This window comes from Gobio gobio, assembly GCF_949357685.1.
Source record: "Gobio gobio genome assembly, chromosome: 15".
NCBI classification, from domain to species: Eukaryota; Metazoa; Chordata; class Actinopteri; order Cypriniformes; family Gobionidae; genus Gobio; species Gobio gobio.
Window position 1 is genome coordinate 6,374,294 of NC_137108.1, and position 16,750 is coordinate 6,391,043.

General features: G+C 38.7%; 1 protein-coding gene across 2 annotated transcripts in view; it reads right to left on the bottom strand.

Annotated features, from left to right (window-relative positions):
- Positions 1 to 5,759: 5,759 nt before the first annotated feature.
- Positions 5,760 to 16,750, bottom strand: part of wdr26a (WD repeat domain 26a) — a 68,083-nt gene continuing 57,092 nt past the window's right edge. The window contains exons 12-14 of one of the 2 annotated variants that reach the window (XM_079836158.1): positions 15,483 to 15,612; positions 15,158 to 15,395; positions 5,760 to 6,148 (exon numbers count right to left, since the gene is read on the bottom strand). In XM_079836158.1, the coding sequence (XP_079692284.1) occupies positions 15,181 to 15,395; positions 15,483 to 15,612 (345 nt within the window). In that variant the 3' untranslated portion in view covers positions 5,760 to 6,148; positions 15,158 to 15,180. The remainder of the gene's footprint in view (positions 6,149 to 15,157; positions 15,396 to 15,482; positions 15,613 to 16,750) is intronic. The other variant, XM_079836157.1, reaches the window with a different exon arrangement.

The following is a 16,750-nucleotide window of genomic DNA, read 5'->3' on the forward strand; positions in this document are numbered from 1 at the left end:
AGGGTAAGCTGGGTCAGGGGTGTGTTCCCTCGGCTCAGTCAAACTACACTACGCAGGTCTAGTGATGCGTCCAGCCAAACCGCGCGTCACATGACCTTACCGGAGCCCTATCAGTCAGTGTTCTGCAGAGTTTTTGTTTTTTATGCATATTTGCGGTTGTGGGGTTTCTTAAATAAAGAGATGATTACGAATAGCAAGTTTTCACTTCATTCATATGCATATTATACTTTGTAATCCAGTTTTTGTTCTAAAACTTTTCAGAACACATCATATCGGATACTTGCACATTTTCAGAATGCCTAAATGTTTATTGTAATTCCACCCGCGTTATTTAAATATTGAGATACTGTTATAGCCTCCTGGGACCCAGTGTTTTGAATTTAGTATTTTTTCATGTCATTACATTGTTTTGAGCATATTAAACAAATGGAACAAAAACATTTTTGAAAAATATTTTATTGATTTATTGACCTCTGTAGTTGACACCAGGGCTCAGTTGTTTAAAACATAAATTGACATGAAATTGCATGTATAGGCAAAAACAATGGGATTTATTTTTTAATTCACCAATCAATTTTTAGGTTTCAGGATTTTTTTTTAAACTAACTTTGTTTAAAGATGATTCTGAACTATGTTATGGAAGATACACTCACCTAAAGGATCATTAGGAACACCATACTAATACTGTGTTTGACCCCCTTTCACCTTCAGAACTGCCTTAATTCTACATGGCACTGATTCAACAAGGTGCTGAAAGCATTCTTTAGAAATGTTGGCCCATATTGATAGGAGAGCATCTGCAGTTGATGGAGATTTGTGGGATGCACATCCAGGGCACGAAGCTCCCGTTCCTCCACATCCCAAAGATGCTCTATTGGGTTGAGATCTGGTGACTGTGGCGGCCATTTTAGTTCAGTGAACTCATTGTCATGTTCAAGAAGCCAATTTGAAATGATTCTAGCTTTGTGATGGTGCATTATCCTGCTGGAAGTAGCCATCAGAGGATGGGGACATGGTGGTCATAAAGGGATGGACATGGTCAGAAACAATGCTCAGGTAGGCCGTGGCATTTAAACCATGCCCAATTGGCACTAAGGGGCCTAAAGTGTGCCAAGAAAACATCCCCCACACCATTACACCACCACCACCAGCCTGCACAGTGGTAACAAGGCATGATGGATCCATGTTCTCATTCTGTTTACGCCAAATTCTGACTCTACCATCTGAATGTCTCAACAGAAATCGAGACTCATCAGACCAGGCAACATTTTTCCAGTCTTCAACTGTCCAATTTTGGTGAGCTTGTGTAAATTGTAGCCTCTTTTTCCTATTTGTAGTGGAGATGAGTGGTACCCGGTGGGGTCTTCTGCTGTTGGAGCCCATCCGCCTCAAGGTTGTGCGTGTTGTGGCTTCACAAATGCTTTGCTGCATACCTCGGTTGTAACGAGTGGTTATTTCAGTCAAAGTTGCTCTTCTATCAGCTTGAATCAGTCGGCCCATTCTCCTCTGACCTCTAGCATCAACAAGGCATTTTCGCCCACAGGACTGCCGCATACTGGATGTTTTTCCCTTTTCACACCATTCTTTGTAAACCCTAGAAATGGTTGTGCGTGAAAATCCCAGTAACTGAGCAGATTGTGAAATACTCAGACCGGCCAGTCTGGCACCAACAACCATGCCACGCTCAAAATTGCTTAAATCACCTTTCTTTCCCATTCTGACATTCAGTTTGGAGTTCAGGAGATTGTCTTGACCAGGACCACACCCCTAAATGCATTGAAGCAACTGCCATGTGAATGGTTGATTAGATAATTGCATTAATGAGAAATTGAACAGATGTTCCTAATAATCCTTTAGGTGAGTGTATAACGGAATGCACTGATATGCCATTTTACTTTATGAAATATGTGGGTAAAATGGCCATACTTGGATTTTCCCATTCAATGCAATGTATCTATACACTGCATCTAATTTGCATATTAATGTGTTCTTGGTGCAACATAGTGTAATAATGGATTAATAATTGGCAACATTTTCACAATAATATCTAATATTTCATAGGAATATGCATCCTAAACCTGGAAAAAGACGCATTTCAAGGCAGGAAGGCATCAAGGCACGTCCGAATCTAATGTTAGCTTCACTTCCTGTCTCCTGAGACCTTCATCTGATCGATGTTTGAAGGCAGCATAAATGTATCCTTCGGTGCCTTTGATATCCCACAATCCTGTGCTTTCCATTCTGTGACAGTTGAGCTGGGGGGAAAAGATGGCGTCCGAAAGTTGCGTTTGCTGGTCAGTTTGTGTGTAAATGTACGTTTTGTACCAACAGTTTCCACTTCTGATGTCATTTCTAGCGAGAAATTGCTAATGTAGTAATTAAATATTTGTTTAGTTCTCACTAAAGATCTCTTTATTTTGCTGTAGATCATTAAACGGTTACACTGCCGCAGAAGTCTGTTCGAATTGCCTGCAGAGTCATTGTCTGATAAGGCAACGAGTCAGATAAATACTGTTCTTTTGAATATTAAACAAATAATCCTAAAATGTTTTACACAACTGCTTTCAACATTGATAATAATCATAAATGTTTCTTGATCATCAAATAATCATATCAGGATCATGTGACACTGAAGACTGGAGTAATGATGCTGAAAATACAGCTTTGATCACATAAATTACATTTTAAAAATATATTCACATAGAAAACTGCCATTTTAAATTGTAAAAATATTTCACAATATTACAGTTATTGCTGTATTTTTGATCAAATAAATGCAGCCTTGGTACTTTCAAAAACATTGCAAAACTTTTTGCCTGACAGTGTGTCAAGCCTGATGCCAATTAGATTTCAGCAAACGTCATTTGGGGTCAAAAATAGCATATTAACCCTCTGGGGTTCTTCATTTATGGGTCACACTCAGGACCTTCGGGTCAAAAATGACCCAGAGGGCGGGATTAAGATAAAGATTGAGTAAAATCAATGAAATATATTTTTGTTCAATAATATTTTGTATTTTCTTTTTTGGTGTTTTGAGATAATTTTATGATTTCGAATGAATATTTATGCTATAAATAAAAGGGGTGAATCTCTAAAACATCAAGAGTGCAAAACAGACAAAAAAAAACACACACACTTATACACACAAAAACACACGCACACACAAATGAACGTGTTCCATTCCAAAAGCTAATTGTGTTTTTGTGTGTGTGTTTTTTTTGTGTCTGTTTTGCACTCTTGATGTTTTAGAGATTCACCCCTTCACTGTTGAGTCCTTTTTTTCTGCATCCTGGCTGATTTGTAGATTGTATGCACAAAACAACTCATATTTCATATTTTTGCCGATTTCCCATTCATTTCCTATGGGGGTCATTTTTGACCCGAAGGTCCTGAGTGGGACTATTTTTTTTACGACCACTTAGACTTTTCAAATCCTGTCCCCAATTTTCTGGGGTGTTCATATACCAAGTACCAATAAAGTCACCAAGTTTCGGACCATTCCGATTTAGCTACGATTTTTAAAAATAAAATAAAAAACGCTTCGGGTCATTTTTGACCCGAAGAACCCCAGAGGGTTAAGCCAATTAAGAAAAAGGTATATGATTAAAAATAAAGCCGTCAATTAGACAAAGGTCAGAAAAAAAACTGGTCTAACATTTGACATTCTGCCCCCCTCACTATAGAAACAATGCCAAGCCCCTGGAAGTGACGACTTACTCCAGATAGTTTAAAACCCTGAATGCTTTATTGAAAGTATGTATACATAACACCTCTCCTACAGAACATTACATAATAGTACAATCACTTAGAATAATAACACACTGAAATGCAAAACAGATCCTCAGATCCTGACTGCAATAAACTGAAGTCTCCACCAGAACTCCACCCGGGGCGCTACCGTTGCCCCGCCGGCTCAAGCACATAAAGTCAAACTAAGACTGAAATGAAACACAAATATCCAGAAGAAAAGGAAAGTTCAGTTGCATAAAACCAGAACGTACGACACCACGATTCTGTGATCGCTCCACATGTGTGAGTGAGGGTGTTTCTGCATGCACCTGCTCTTTCTTTTCGCTTGTGCGCGTCAGTCCTCGCTAACGGAACAGGTCTGGCTGGTCAGGGAACGCATAACCTGTACAAGGAGTTTACCTGATGCAGGTGAGAAACGCTTAACATTTGTAAGGGAGGGTACATGGCAAGAAATACACACTTTTATTTATATTTATTATATATATATATATATATATATATATCTTGGTGCTGTCAAATCGATTAATCACGATTAATCGTATCTAGCATAAAAGTTTGTTTATATAATGTGACACACACACACATATATACATTTTATATATATATATATATATATATATATATATATATATATATATGCATTATATAAACAGTTGTGTTAGATGCGACTAATCGCAATTAATCAATTTGACAGCACATATATATATATATATATACAGTATGTATGTAAGTGCTGTCAAATTGATTAATTGCGATTAGTCGCATCTAACACAAAACTGTTTATATAATGCATATATATATATATATATATGCGTGTGTGTGTGTCACATTATATAAACAAACTTTTATGCTAGATGCGATTAATCGCGATTAATCGATTTGACAGCACCGAGATTATATATATATATATATATATATATATATATATATATAAAATATTTTTTTTATATATATATATCTATAGATTCCTTATGTATATGAAGAGCACATAATTACAGAATAAATCATTGTAGGCAAAGTTTCTTTCGCTCGACTGATGAATACCTAAATGATTTCAGGGTACACCTGCGTGTACTAATGCGTAATATGGTACGAAAGTATAAGAAATTCACAAATAGAAAAAAGCATTTAAGAGGCCACTCGCCAAGACATCCTTTATACGATAATACAAGGGGGGAAAAAAAGCTAGACCAAGCCGAAATAAAATCCATTAAACTAAGAAAATCATAGCTGATGAATAATCATATACATGTCTAGAAAAGCATTTAAAAAAAGTCAAGATGTGATAATATGACAGAGGAAACGAGACCCAAGAGGAGAACATGACGCAGCGCACATGATGGAGACAAACTCCAGACGCATATTTGAGAGTCCGTTCATTCAATATCCCGGCGTACTTACCGTCACAAAATCATTCCGCTCACGCTAACGGCACACATGACCTGGACTGGGATGAAGCGCCTACTAGGCCGCTCACTTAAAGTCATAGTTTGCACGCTGAAGGCTGATATTTACATGTGGACCGTGACATCAGCTCTGTGTGACGACTATAGCAAGCCTATACGGGTCGCAGGGGAGTTTTCAACCCCGTTACAAACGATAACCGTGTCCTGTTATGAGTCTTTGTCTGCAAATCTACATCGGCTCGTCACAAGAATAAAGACCTCTAGAAAACCTTCCCCCTCTCAAAATGAGCATAACAAAGTACCATAAGCAATGAAAAGAACTGCGGATGACTGGAGGTTTCTCATCGAAATGAATATCTAGCTGTTAAAAATGCCTGTGAATTCAGTCATTTAAAAATGTCGCGGGTCACAGAGGGAAAGGAAAACGATATCTTATATCTCTGCTGGTGAACACACTTACTTTCAAGCATACGAGTTGGCTTAAAGAAGTTCATGCTGAAAAATAAGGATATGATTTGTTTGCTCTCCGTTAACGCGTGCGTCAGTCTTTGAGACCACGGAGAAGTTCGCACATGCCGGAAAAGCATTTTTTTGTTTTTTTTTGTCCCCTGGCTGAGTGAATATTGTACAGAACACAAAGCAAGCCTGTGGCCTTGATTCATTCACAATAATAAATTAAAGCCGTAATAAATAACGTTGTTTGTCCGTGTGTGTGTGTGTGTGTGGGTTCAGGAGGCAGTCGTCCACTCAGGATGCAGTGTAGAAGGAGGAGGAGGGGCTAAAGCCGAGGAGGGGCGTGTCCTCGGCATGTCTGTTTCGATTTGTCAGGGGGGGGGGGGGGGGGTGAAACCGCCAGGAAAAACATCCATCTGCCGTAACATTTACTTCACTTTTCATTCTTCATTCACAAAGTCTTTAGTGTGTCTCACTGTATGTTTTCCAAAGCGGACATCTGCTCCAGAGTCAACATCAACTGTCCATGCTATGGCATTCTGCAGGAGAAGAGAAGCAGAGAGAACGGAATGACAAACAAGTCATCTTTCCAACACGTGCCATTCAATTCAGCTCAGTTTAAAGTGCCCCTATTATGCTTTTTAAGAAATTACCTTTCATGTAGAGTGTAATAAAGGTCTGCTACGTTTTAAAGATGAGTTATCTCCCAAAAGAAAGAATCGATTCTGAACTGCATAAACAAGTCGTCAGCAATTCAAGTCTCACTTCCTGTACGTAACATTGTAGCATTTGCATAATGCCAGCCACTGTTACGCTGATGATAAATCCCGCTTGACATTTGTGTTAGCTACGGTATACAGGCCACCATACAGACTTAACCAAAGAATTTGCTGATTTTCTATCAGAGTTAGTACTGGCTGAGTATAATGTCCTGATTGTTGGTGATTTTAATATCCATGTGGACAATGAAAGAGACGCACTAGGATTGGCATTTAAAGACATACTAAACTCTATTAGAGTTAGGCAACATGTGTCAGGACCCACACATTGTCATAATCATACTTTAGATCTAATATTGTCACATGGAATCAATGTTGATGCCGCTGAAATTCTGCAGCAGAGCGATGACATCTCAGATATCTTTATCTAGATAAGGCTGAAAAAGCCGACTCCCTGTTACAAATACAGTAGATCTATCACTTCTACCACTAAAGATTGCTTTATAAAAAATCTTCCTGATCAGTTTCATCTCCTCAGAATCCCAGATAGCCTATATCAGGGGTCTCCGAACTCGGTCCTGGAGGGCCACTGTCCTGCAGAGTTTAGCTCCAACCCCAATTAAAACACCTGAACCAGCTAATCAATGTCTTACTTGGGCCTAGTTAGACACTGATTAGCTGGTTCAGGTGTGTTTATTTGGGGCTGGAACTAAACTCTGCAGGACAGTGGCCCTCCAGGACCGAGTTTGGAGACCCCTGCTCTAGAGGAACTCGATGTTGCAACAGAAACTATTGACTCTCTCTTTTCCAGCACATTAGACACAGTTGCTCCTCAGCGCTTAAAGAAGATTAAAGGTGCAGTCAAGTCAACTTTATTTATATAGCGCTTTTAACAATGTAGATTGTTTCAAAGCAGCTTTACAGTGTTAAACAGGAAAATAATGCAGCATAATTTTATTCAGCTGTAGAGCCATTCTGGAGAAAACGCTGATGTCATCAGTTCATTTCAATTATAATACAGTGACAGTGTGGGCTTTAGATCAATAATTAGATCAGTAATTTAGTTTAAATGGTTAATTTAGTTTATTATTTAGATTTATTTCGATGTTTAGTTGAAAAATTTAGTGTCCCCAACTGAGCACGCCAAGCCAGAGGCAACAGTGGCAAGGAAACCAAAACCCCATCAGGTGACCTAATGGAGAAAAATAAACCTTGATAGAAACCAGGCTCAGTCGGGGTGCCAGTTCTCCTCTGGCCAATTAACAAACAGTGTATTATTATTATTATTCTGGCAGCTTTACAGCTCAGAGGTCATAATAGATCAGAATATTCGAGGGACCGGGGGCAACATGCTGGAGACGGGTTTATTGAGGATGATGTTGATTAAATAATTATTAAAGTGCAATATTCGAATGATCGGAGGCAACACGCTGGAGACGGGTTTATTGAGGATGACATATCGATTTAAGTATTATTTAATTATAATATTCGAACAATCGGAGTCAACAGTGTGTAGTATTTATGAGAATCTATTGACTGATTTTATTACCTTAGAATGGGTGATTTCTATCTCCACACACACTGCGGGTCCCCTTACAGTGAACTTGCCATTTTACGCCGTCATGTTTCTACAGTAGCCTTAAATGGACAAACTTCTCTACAGAGTGCTAGCTACTCTCTACGGTCTCAGACGACATCTTTTACCCCTTTTCCACCAGCATGAACCGGGTGCTAGTTCAGAGCTAGTGCTAGTTCGACTGACGAGCCTTCTAAGAACCGGTTTGCCTTTCCACGGGCTAGAGAGCCGGCACAGAGCCAGGTCTTACGTCACTGTATACGTCTCATCTTTCTCAGTGGGAAACACAAACACACAGGCTTGCTCGAGATGCATTGGCTGTGTGCAGAACAATCAGCATTTGATATCAAAATACCGCAAGAGCGATTCAAAAGCATAAGGAGTCGTCTGCTCTCGCTGTACTTTAATGTCATATGGCGATCGGTCTGCACAGCGCCGATGCATCTCGAACAAGCCTTCCATCAACAATGGCGATCGTTGCGTTACTATTGATGCTCATGGCTTTACGATCCTATATCGGCATCAAAACACAGCGAATCCAACGGATTCGTGTAGCTCACTGTGATTTGTATAGACGAAGATTACAATCGAGCAGCTATTGGATCCATTAGCTGCTATTTCAAAAAGGGCGGTAACAAGATCGTGTTCGTCTTGTTGGTCACGGTAACTCCGGCCCTGACGCAAGCGGTTCTTACTTCTAGACCAGCAATGTTTTGGTGCTACTTAAGAACCACTTTTCCTGGTTCAGAGCTGGTGCTTTGGGCGTGGAAAGACAAAGAACCGATTTGAAACTAGGCTCTGGCTCCGAACCAGCACTCAAACTGCCTTAGTGGAAAAGAGGTATTTGTTCTGTGTCAGCCACCGTAGCTTCTCTATGTGCCTCGAAAGGGAGGGGTGAGACGTGGGGGATTGCAATTCGCAACCTCAAGTTTTTTTTTTCCGCATTTCGTGGAAAGAAAGCATTATTGCATACAGAAATGCCTTAAAACTGCTAGATCTTCTTAATTTTAGACTATCTTAGAGGAAAACAAACACAACCCTAGCCATTTATTTGATATAGAAGCTGAATTAACAAAAAATAAAGCTTCAACCCCAGATGTTTCCAAACAGCACACCAGTAATGACTTTACAAACGAAGATTGATATTAGAGAGAAAATTTTAACCATGCAGCCGTCTACTACAGTACCGCATCAGACAGAGCATTGTAGTGTCCCTGAGGATAAATTCCCTTCATTCACTGCTATAGGAGAAGAAGAACTGGCTAAACTCGGTAAATCATCAAAATCAACAACGTGTATGTTAGTCCCTATATCGACTAGGCTATTAAAAGAGATGCTTCCAGAGGTCATAGATCCTCTTCTTAAAGGGTTAGTTCACCCAAAAATGAAAATTCTGTCATTAATTACTCACCCTCATGTCGTTCGAGACCCGTAAGACCTCCGTTCATCTTCAGAACACAAATGAAGATATTTTTGTTGAAAGCTGATGGCTGAGAAAGGCTTCAGATAGGCCTCCATTGGCATTCAGTACATTTACACTCACAAGACCCATAAAAGGCACTTAAAACGTCGTTACAAACAAAGTCCATCTCACCACAGTGGCTCTACAATAATTTTACGATGCAACGACAATAGTTTTTGTGCGCACAAAAAATCTAAATAACGACTTTATTCAACCTCTTCTTGTCTTCCGTGTGTGCCTCCACGACGCATGCGCGAGAATATGACGTAGCGCCAGCGTTCGGGATTCCATGAAATGCACACTTTAGCCCGATTTGAGAACTACGCCGAGACCTAAAGCACGATCAATGTAGAATCCAACAGCTTAGACACGCGCGTCTTCCTCTGCTTGTAAACAAATCGCTTCTGGGTCATGTGTCCGAACGCCGGATCTGCGTCATATTCTCGCGCATGCGTCGTGTTGGCACACACGGAAGACAAGAACAAGTTGGATAAAGGTGTTATTTTGTTGTTTTTTTGCACACAAAAACTATTGTCGTTGCATCGTAAAATTATTGTAGAGCCACTGTGGTGAAATTGACTTTGTAACGACGTTTTTAGTGCCTTTTATGCGTCTTGGGAGTGTAAATGTACTGAATGCCAATGGAGGACTATCTGAAGCCTTTCTCAGCATCAGCTTTCAACAAAAATATCTTTATTTGTGTTCCGAAGATGAACGGAGGTCTTACGGGGGTCGAACGACATGAGGGTGAGTAATTAATGACAGAATTTTCATTTTTGGGTGAACTAACCCTTTAATATCATTCATTCATCTTTGTCATTAGGATACATACTGAAAACATTTAAGCTGTCTATTATTAAACTTCTAATAAAATTTTTTAAAAAGCAACTCGATCCTAGAGAATTAGTCAATTACAGGCCACATCTACCCTTTCTGTCAAAGATACAAGAAGAAGCAGAAAGGAAGTACCCCTATCGTACTACTATCAACCACAACATTCTTTTGAATAGACGCGAAAATGATGTTGGCATTAGAGGAATTGCATTAGCATGGTTTAAAATCATACCTATCTGACCTTATCTGATCGTACCGCAAGGCTCAGTGCTAGGACCATTGCTCTTCACCCTGTACATGCTACCACTGGGAGATATCATTAGGAAGCATGGCATTAGTTTTCACTGTTATGCTGACGATACTCAGCTCTATATTTCTTTGCGTCCTAACGAAACTTACCAATGCGCAACATTAATGGAATGCATAGCTGATATAAAAAATTGGACGACTAGTACCTAGTATTTCCTACTTAATTCTGGAAAAAAAATGTAATTATTGCACCAAAAACCTCAACACGTAGTAACCTAGAATACTGTCTAACACTTGATGGCTGCTCTGTCAAGTCCTCGTCGTCAGTGAGGAACCTGGGTGTGCTATTTGATACCAGTCTCTCATTTGAAAGCCACGTTTCAAGTGTCTGTAAAACCGCATTCCATCTTAAAAATATATCTAAATTACGACATATGAACTAACTGTTCAGCATTTTGCATTCAGAGCATGCGTTCATGACCTCTAAACTAGATTATTGTAATGCTCTACTGGGTGGTTGCCCTGCTCACTTAATAAACAAACTCCAGCTGGTCCAAAACACAGCAGCTAGAGATCTTACCTCAACCAGTACGTTTGACCATATTAGCCCGGTTCTGTCAACACTAGTGTTCAATCGCCGTATCGTCAGCCTGTGAGATCGCCGATACACGATCTTGTCGCGTCGGGCGGAGCAATTACCGTATTTCCTCAAATAAAAGCCAGGGCTTTTATTTAACTGAACTGCAGAAGGTCACCGGCTTTTATTTGAAGCAGGCTTTTATTAGGGGCAGGCCTGTATTTCGAATTCTATCTATTTGAAAAAAATAATAGTTTTAAATAAACCGTTTGAAATGAAAAGCGATGCGTTCCAGAGGACAGATATCATCAGGGGTGTGGGAAGTGGGGTGGTTTCAAAGGATTGCAAATGCAATGCAAATTTTTGTTCATTTTATTCATTTTTAGAATTTAATAATTTATTTGTAATAAACAAGTGGCCCATTTAAAAGTATTATTTATAAGTTGAATTATGTTTTTAAAACATTCATGAGGTCATATTGTGACTGTTGCGGTGTGTGTATTGAAAGAGTGGTAATATTTCTACACTGTAGTGTAGAGCGCCTTTCTGGAGATACCGTTCATTTCTGAAGCTCCGCCGCTCAACCCAGAACTCCCTTTGTGACATGCTGGATCAAATATAGGCCTATCTGAAATAAATAGTAAGGGCTGCCCCTGACTAAAGTTTTTTTTATGTTCTAGTAGTTGTTCATTTAAGCCGTTGATCACGCTGCGCTGCCGCCTCCATGTCATTGTCTGTTATAGGCTGTTTGCTTATTATTTATTAAATCCGGGCAATTTGGTTGATAAAACATAGATTAAAATTAAGATACAATTTATACAAAACGAAATTCACTTTAAAGAAAGGCTTTCCACAAAACACAACTTTTTGAAGTGTTATTGAACTTAGCTGAAGACCCCCGTCTTCTGACATTATGCATCTTATGTGTCCTGTTCACTTTTCAACGTAAATTAAATAAAAAAAATAACATTATCATATTTAAACGGAAACTAATTACGTGTTTTAATGGCTACAAGTATAGTATGCTACAGAGAAATGTCATGTCGGAGCGGGATTTGAGCGCACGTCATTTTACCGCTGAGCGGTTCATGAGTGAAGCTCCGCTTTGCTCACATGCTCTGTTAAGGTAGGCAGGTTTTTTGCGTACATTTTTATTTCATGTCGCTGTACAAGCTTGTTTATTGTATATGACTGTGTAAACCTTTTATTTAAAGATTTAATGTAGGCCACAGTCCATTGCATAACGATTGCAAGAAGAATCAATATTGTGAAAAATGTGATTTGCTGTCAAATGTCCCGGTGTGTACGCTGTTTAAAGGAGTGTTCTCACCGATATATTTGTTGTTCTTTCGTGTTTTATAGACTCGATATAAACACTATAATTTCGTTATTTTACTAACCCAACTAATGCATCCGCGCTTTCTATATTCCACGTGAGGGAAAAAAGCTTCCTTCCACTTAAGAAGAGTTGTGTTCCTTTAAGCACTTTTTATTTTAATATATATCTCTTTACATTGCGTGCACTTTTCTCAATCCGTTATATAGCTATTTCATTTTGATTTTTCATATTGTTTTTTAAACGTTCGTTCGAGTAGTTCAAATGACCACTTTTTTTAACTATAAAAATACATTGTCTGCTGACATTTAAGTATTTCACTGCACTTTAACAAGACATCTTATCTTAAGGGCCTATGTGCAATATTTTTTGTTCATTGTAGTTCACTTGTTAAGTCGTTTGAAATAAAGCTGCTTTTACTGCTTGTACATTTATACAAAAAAAAAAAAAAAATGCTTTAGCCTGATGATGATGCCGTTTTCGCCATGGCTCATGTGAATTTGTGAATGTAGGGCTAGGTTGATAACCTTGCAATTAAATTCTGAAACTACACGTAGTTTTGTAGTCTTTAAAAAAACATTTTTTTCTCTGAAGAGTAACTCATTTTTAAAATTTAAAAGCATGTGGTGTTGCACTCGCAGTATGAGGCACATAGCCTGCGAGTGCAACACCACACGCTTTAATGTTGATGTGAATAAGGCTAAGCAGAATAAGTACAATTAATGTAATAATAATAATAATAACTATGATCATAATATTTTTATTTAATAATGAAAACATTTTTTTTTTAAATTACATTCATGGGGAGCGAGCCAAATATCGTCTTGAAATCACCAACAGCTTCAGCTTTCGGCGATCTCTCTGCCTATCGTCGATACACGAGTCTATCGGCACAACCCTAGTCCACACTGCACTGGCTCCCTATTAAACATTGCATACATTTTGTAAACAAATCTTGCTTATTACTTACAAAGCACTAAATTGTTTAGTTCATCAGTACTTGAGCGAGCTCTTAACATATTATACTCCATCACGTCTACTGCGGTCTCAAAACTCTGGCCAGTTGATAATACAGAGAATATCGAAATCAACTGCAAGTGGTCGATCCTTTTCCTATTTAGCTCCGAAACTCTGAAACAGTCTTCCTAGCATTGTTCGGGAAGCAGACACACTCTGTCAGTTTAAATCTAGACTAAAAACACATCTCTTTAACCTCGCACACACATAGAACATTATCAATTTCTATTCAAATCAGTTAAATGATTGTTAGGCTGCATTAACTAGGTCAGCCGGAACCGGGAACACTTCCCATAACACCTGATGTACTCGTTACATCATCAGAAGAATGGCATCTATGCTAATGATAGTCTCTCTGTTTATCCCGAGGTTTACTGTAGTCTGCCGGATCCGGGCCGTATCCAGATCAGATGGAGGACCTGCGCCTAGACATGACCACAACTCAGCCCTGATGAAGTGTCAGCAGAGATTGTGTCAACTGGACTCGTCGACACAACAGCCAGTGGCACTGATCCTCTACAAACCCGTCTCCATACCGGCGAGATGACTCCGATCTTCAACCAGATGGAAATGTATTCAATATATTGAATGTTCCAATCCAATCTGACTTCTGACCTGTAATGCTGCCTGAATCATAATCATACATCGATCTTGCATTGGCCAGAGGAGAACTGGCTGAGCCTGGTTTCTCCCAAGGTTTATTTCCTCCATTCTGTCACCTGATGGGGTTTGGGCTCCTTGCCTCTGGCTTGCTTAGTCTGGGAGACTTAATATCCAACAACATTACTGATCTGACTGTACTGACGCTGTTGTATGAGAACTAAGCCGAGCTGGACGATGGCATCACTGTTTTCTCCAGAGCGGCTGTATAGATAAATTAACTAAATTGACCATCTGACCAATCAGAGCAGAGCAGGCTCTAGGAAAGGAAGGATTTAGAGAGACGGAATCCTTTATCGAACCATTTCAGACACTGTGAGAAAAGAGATGATGCTGCAATGTAAAGTGTTTTTAACCTTGGATGCATGTAAACATGACTCCAAAACAACATTAGGAACCTTTAAAATAGCACAATAGGGACACTTTAATTCTGAATATGAACTCATTTGAATTTCAGAAGCTTATTAAAAAGCAATAGTTAAGAGTTGTTCAGATCATCTATATGTACAGTGTTATAAAGTCCAGATTAGATGCCTATTTTGTGTCAAAGGAGCGTTTTGGCGCAGAAATTCCATATTGGTTTTAGTCCATATTTAGTTTCTGAATATTTATGAAAAACATATAAAAAGGAGTTTTTAAAGATCTCAAAAAATGGCTTGACAAATGTAACCACCTTTCTGGAATAATTCCCAACTGAAACAGGAAGTCTAAGCAAGGTTGTTTAAAATAGCTTTAATTCCCAATCATTTTTCCCATAGGGATTTTAAAAAAAAGTCTTGGTTAAGGCGTTACCACAGCAACTGGGTAGTTGACATGTTGCAATTCAATTCATTGTTTTAACATTTATTTGAAAGTAGAAGGGAAAGTGCATATTTAACATCATATAATTGATCGGTATTTTACTCAGTTTAGAGTTTTTAGCATATTTTATTCTTTCGTTTTTTCCCCATTTTAAATGGTCCTGTTGTGAATTTTATTCAGTACAAATATTTCATATAATCTCTCATTTCAAATGAGCTCATAAAATCTGCATGCAATACAAAATAATAAAAAAAAATTCAGCTAACAAAATATTTTTAGATTTAGTTTAGCAAGTTTTATGTCAACTACCCACTTACATCAAACTAGGAGCATTTTCCAGTCAGACGAGGAGGTTCATACCAGTTAGCCCCTCGGTCTCCTGGGAGTCCAGAAAGGGGGCGGGACCCCAGACCCTGATGGTGCCGTCATCCGAGGCGCTGGCCATCAGGCCGGGCAGCGCCGGGTTCCAGCTCACGCAGTTGACTGTGCGCGTGTGACCCGTCAGCTCGGCTATGGGCAGCTCGCTGCGCTTGTGCCAGATGTAAACTTTGTGGTCTAGAAACAACAGACGGTTCACAAAACACCATCAGCTCTCAGCTGGAAAGAGTTCAGTCTGTTATTCTGAGATCTACGCATTCTTACCTTCACTGCCACTCGCAATAAAGTCTTCGTTGTAGCCGCCAAAACAGGAGTGGATGGTGTAGAAGCCCTGAGTCACACCTTGGTACTTCCTGACTAATACCCGGTCCTGCAGGTCCCACAGATGAACTCCCTGAACACGCCAAGAGACGAACAGTAACAATTATACACTGACATTAGTTTTAATTACGCGAGTAATAAGTCAAAGATTCCTCCTAGGGTTTGACCAAAATCTCACATCACAGTGTGAGAAATATGGTAAGACTTTACAACAAGGTCCCATTAGCTTTATTGTAAAATAAAAGTTTACATATGCTATGTTTACACAAGTTTTTTCTGTCAAAATAACAGGAAACATTTTAAATTAAACTTCATGTTTTTAAAAACTCAATAATAATACTTTTGATTTTATTTTTAAGCCATCAAGACAACATCAATGACACTATAGATGAGTCCAGTCTAATCCATATCCTGCAGTCTGTTTAATTCATTTGCAGTATTTTTCAGCTATTAATCCGTTCGATTGTAGAAAGTTTGCTTAAAAGTTATTATTTGTTATTTATATGTATATAATCCTGGGTTTCTTGTGCGTTACGAAGAAGGATCACAGAATGAGTTTAATCTACAAATAAGGTAGGAAGATGGGCATACTTGTCCCCGTTTCTGATTTGTCGAATCTGGTGATACAATACGTATCACGATACAGGGGTTACAATACGATACAGTGTTATATATTGCGATATTGTAAAAAAGGCAATATATTGCGATATTTCTTTTTTTTTTGTTGAAAGATATAATTTAAAAGAATAAAGAACACAACCATAGGGCTGTAACGATTTGACCAAAAATAAAAACCTTTATTAATTTAAAATTTTACCTCGATTACGATTAATGAACGATTATTTCGCTTTTTTTTTTGCTTTCCATTTTTTGCCAAGTTCCTGATAAGGTTTTTACTGTAAATATTTTCTACAATAAAAGGTGGATTTTTTCCCCTAATGAAAACGCTTCACTTTCAGCAGTTATTGTCTATGGGGCAGATTTCTGCTTGTTGTACATCAGATACAGATAAATTAACACAGTATGGCTACATTACATTTATTTGAATGCGTTAATGAGAGGGTGATTGTGTGTGAATTGCTCATACCGTCTCTATTCATTATGAAACTGTGGTTTGTACTTATTTCAAAGGAATTAAAATATATGCTATAACGGTTTCTAAGCTACTTTAGTGACTTTACTTTAGTCACAGGACAGCGTTGACAATGAGT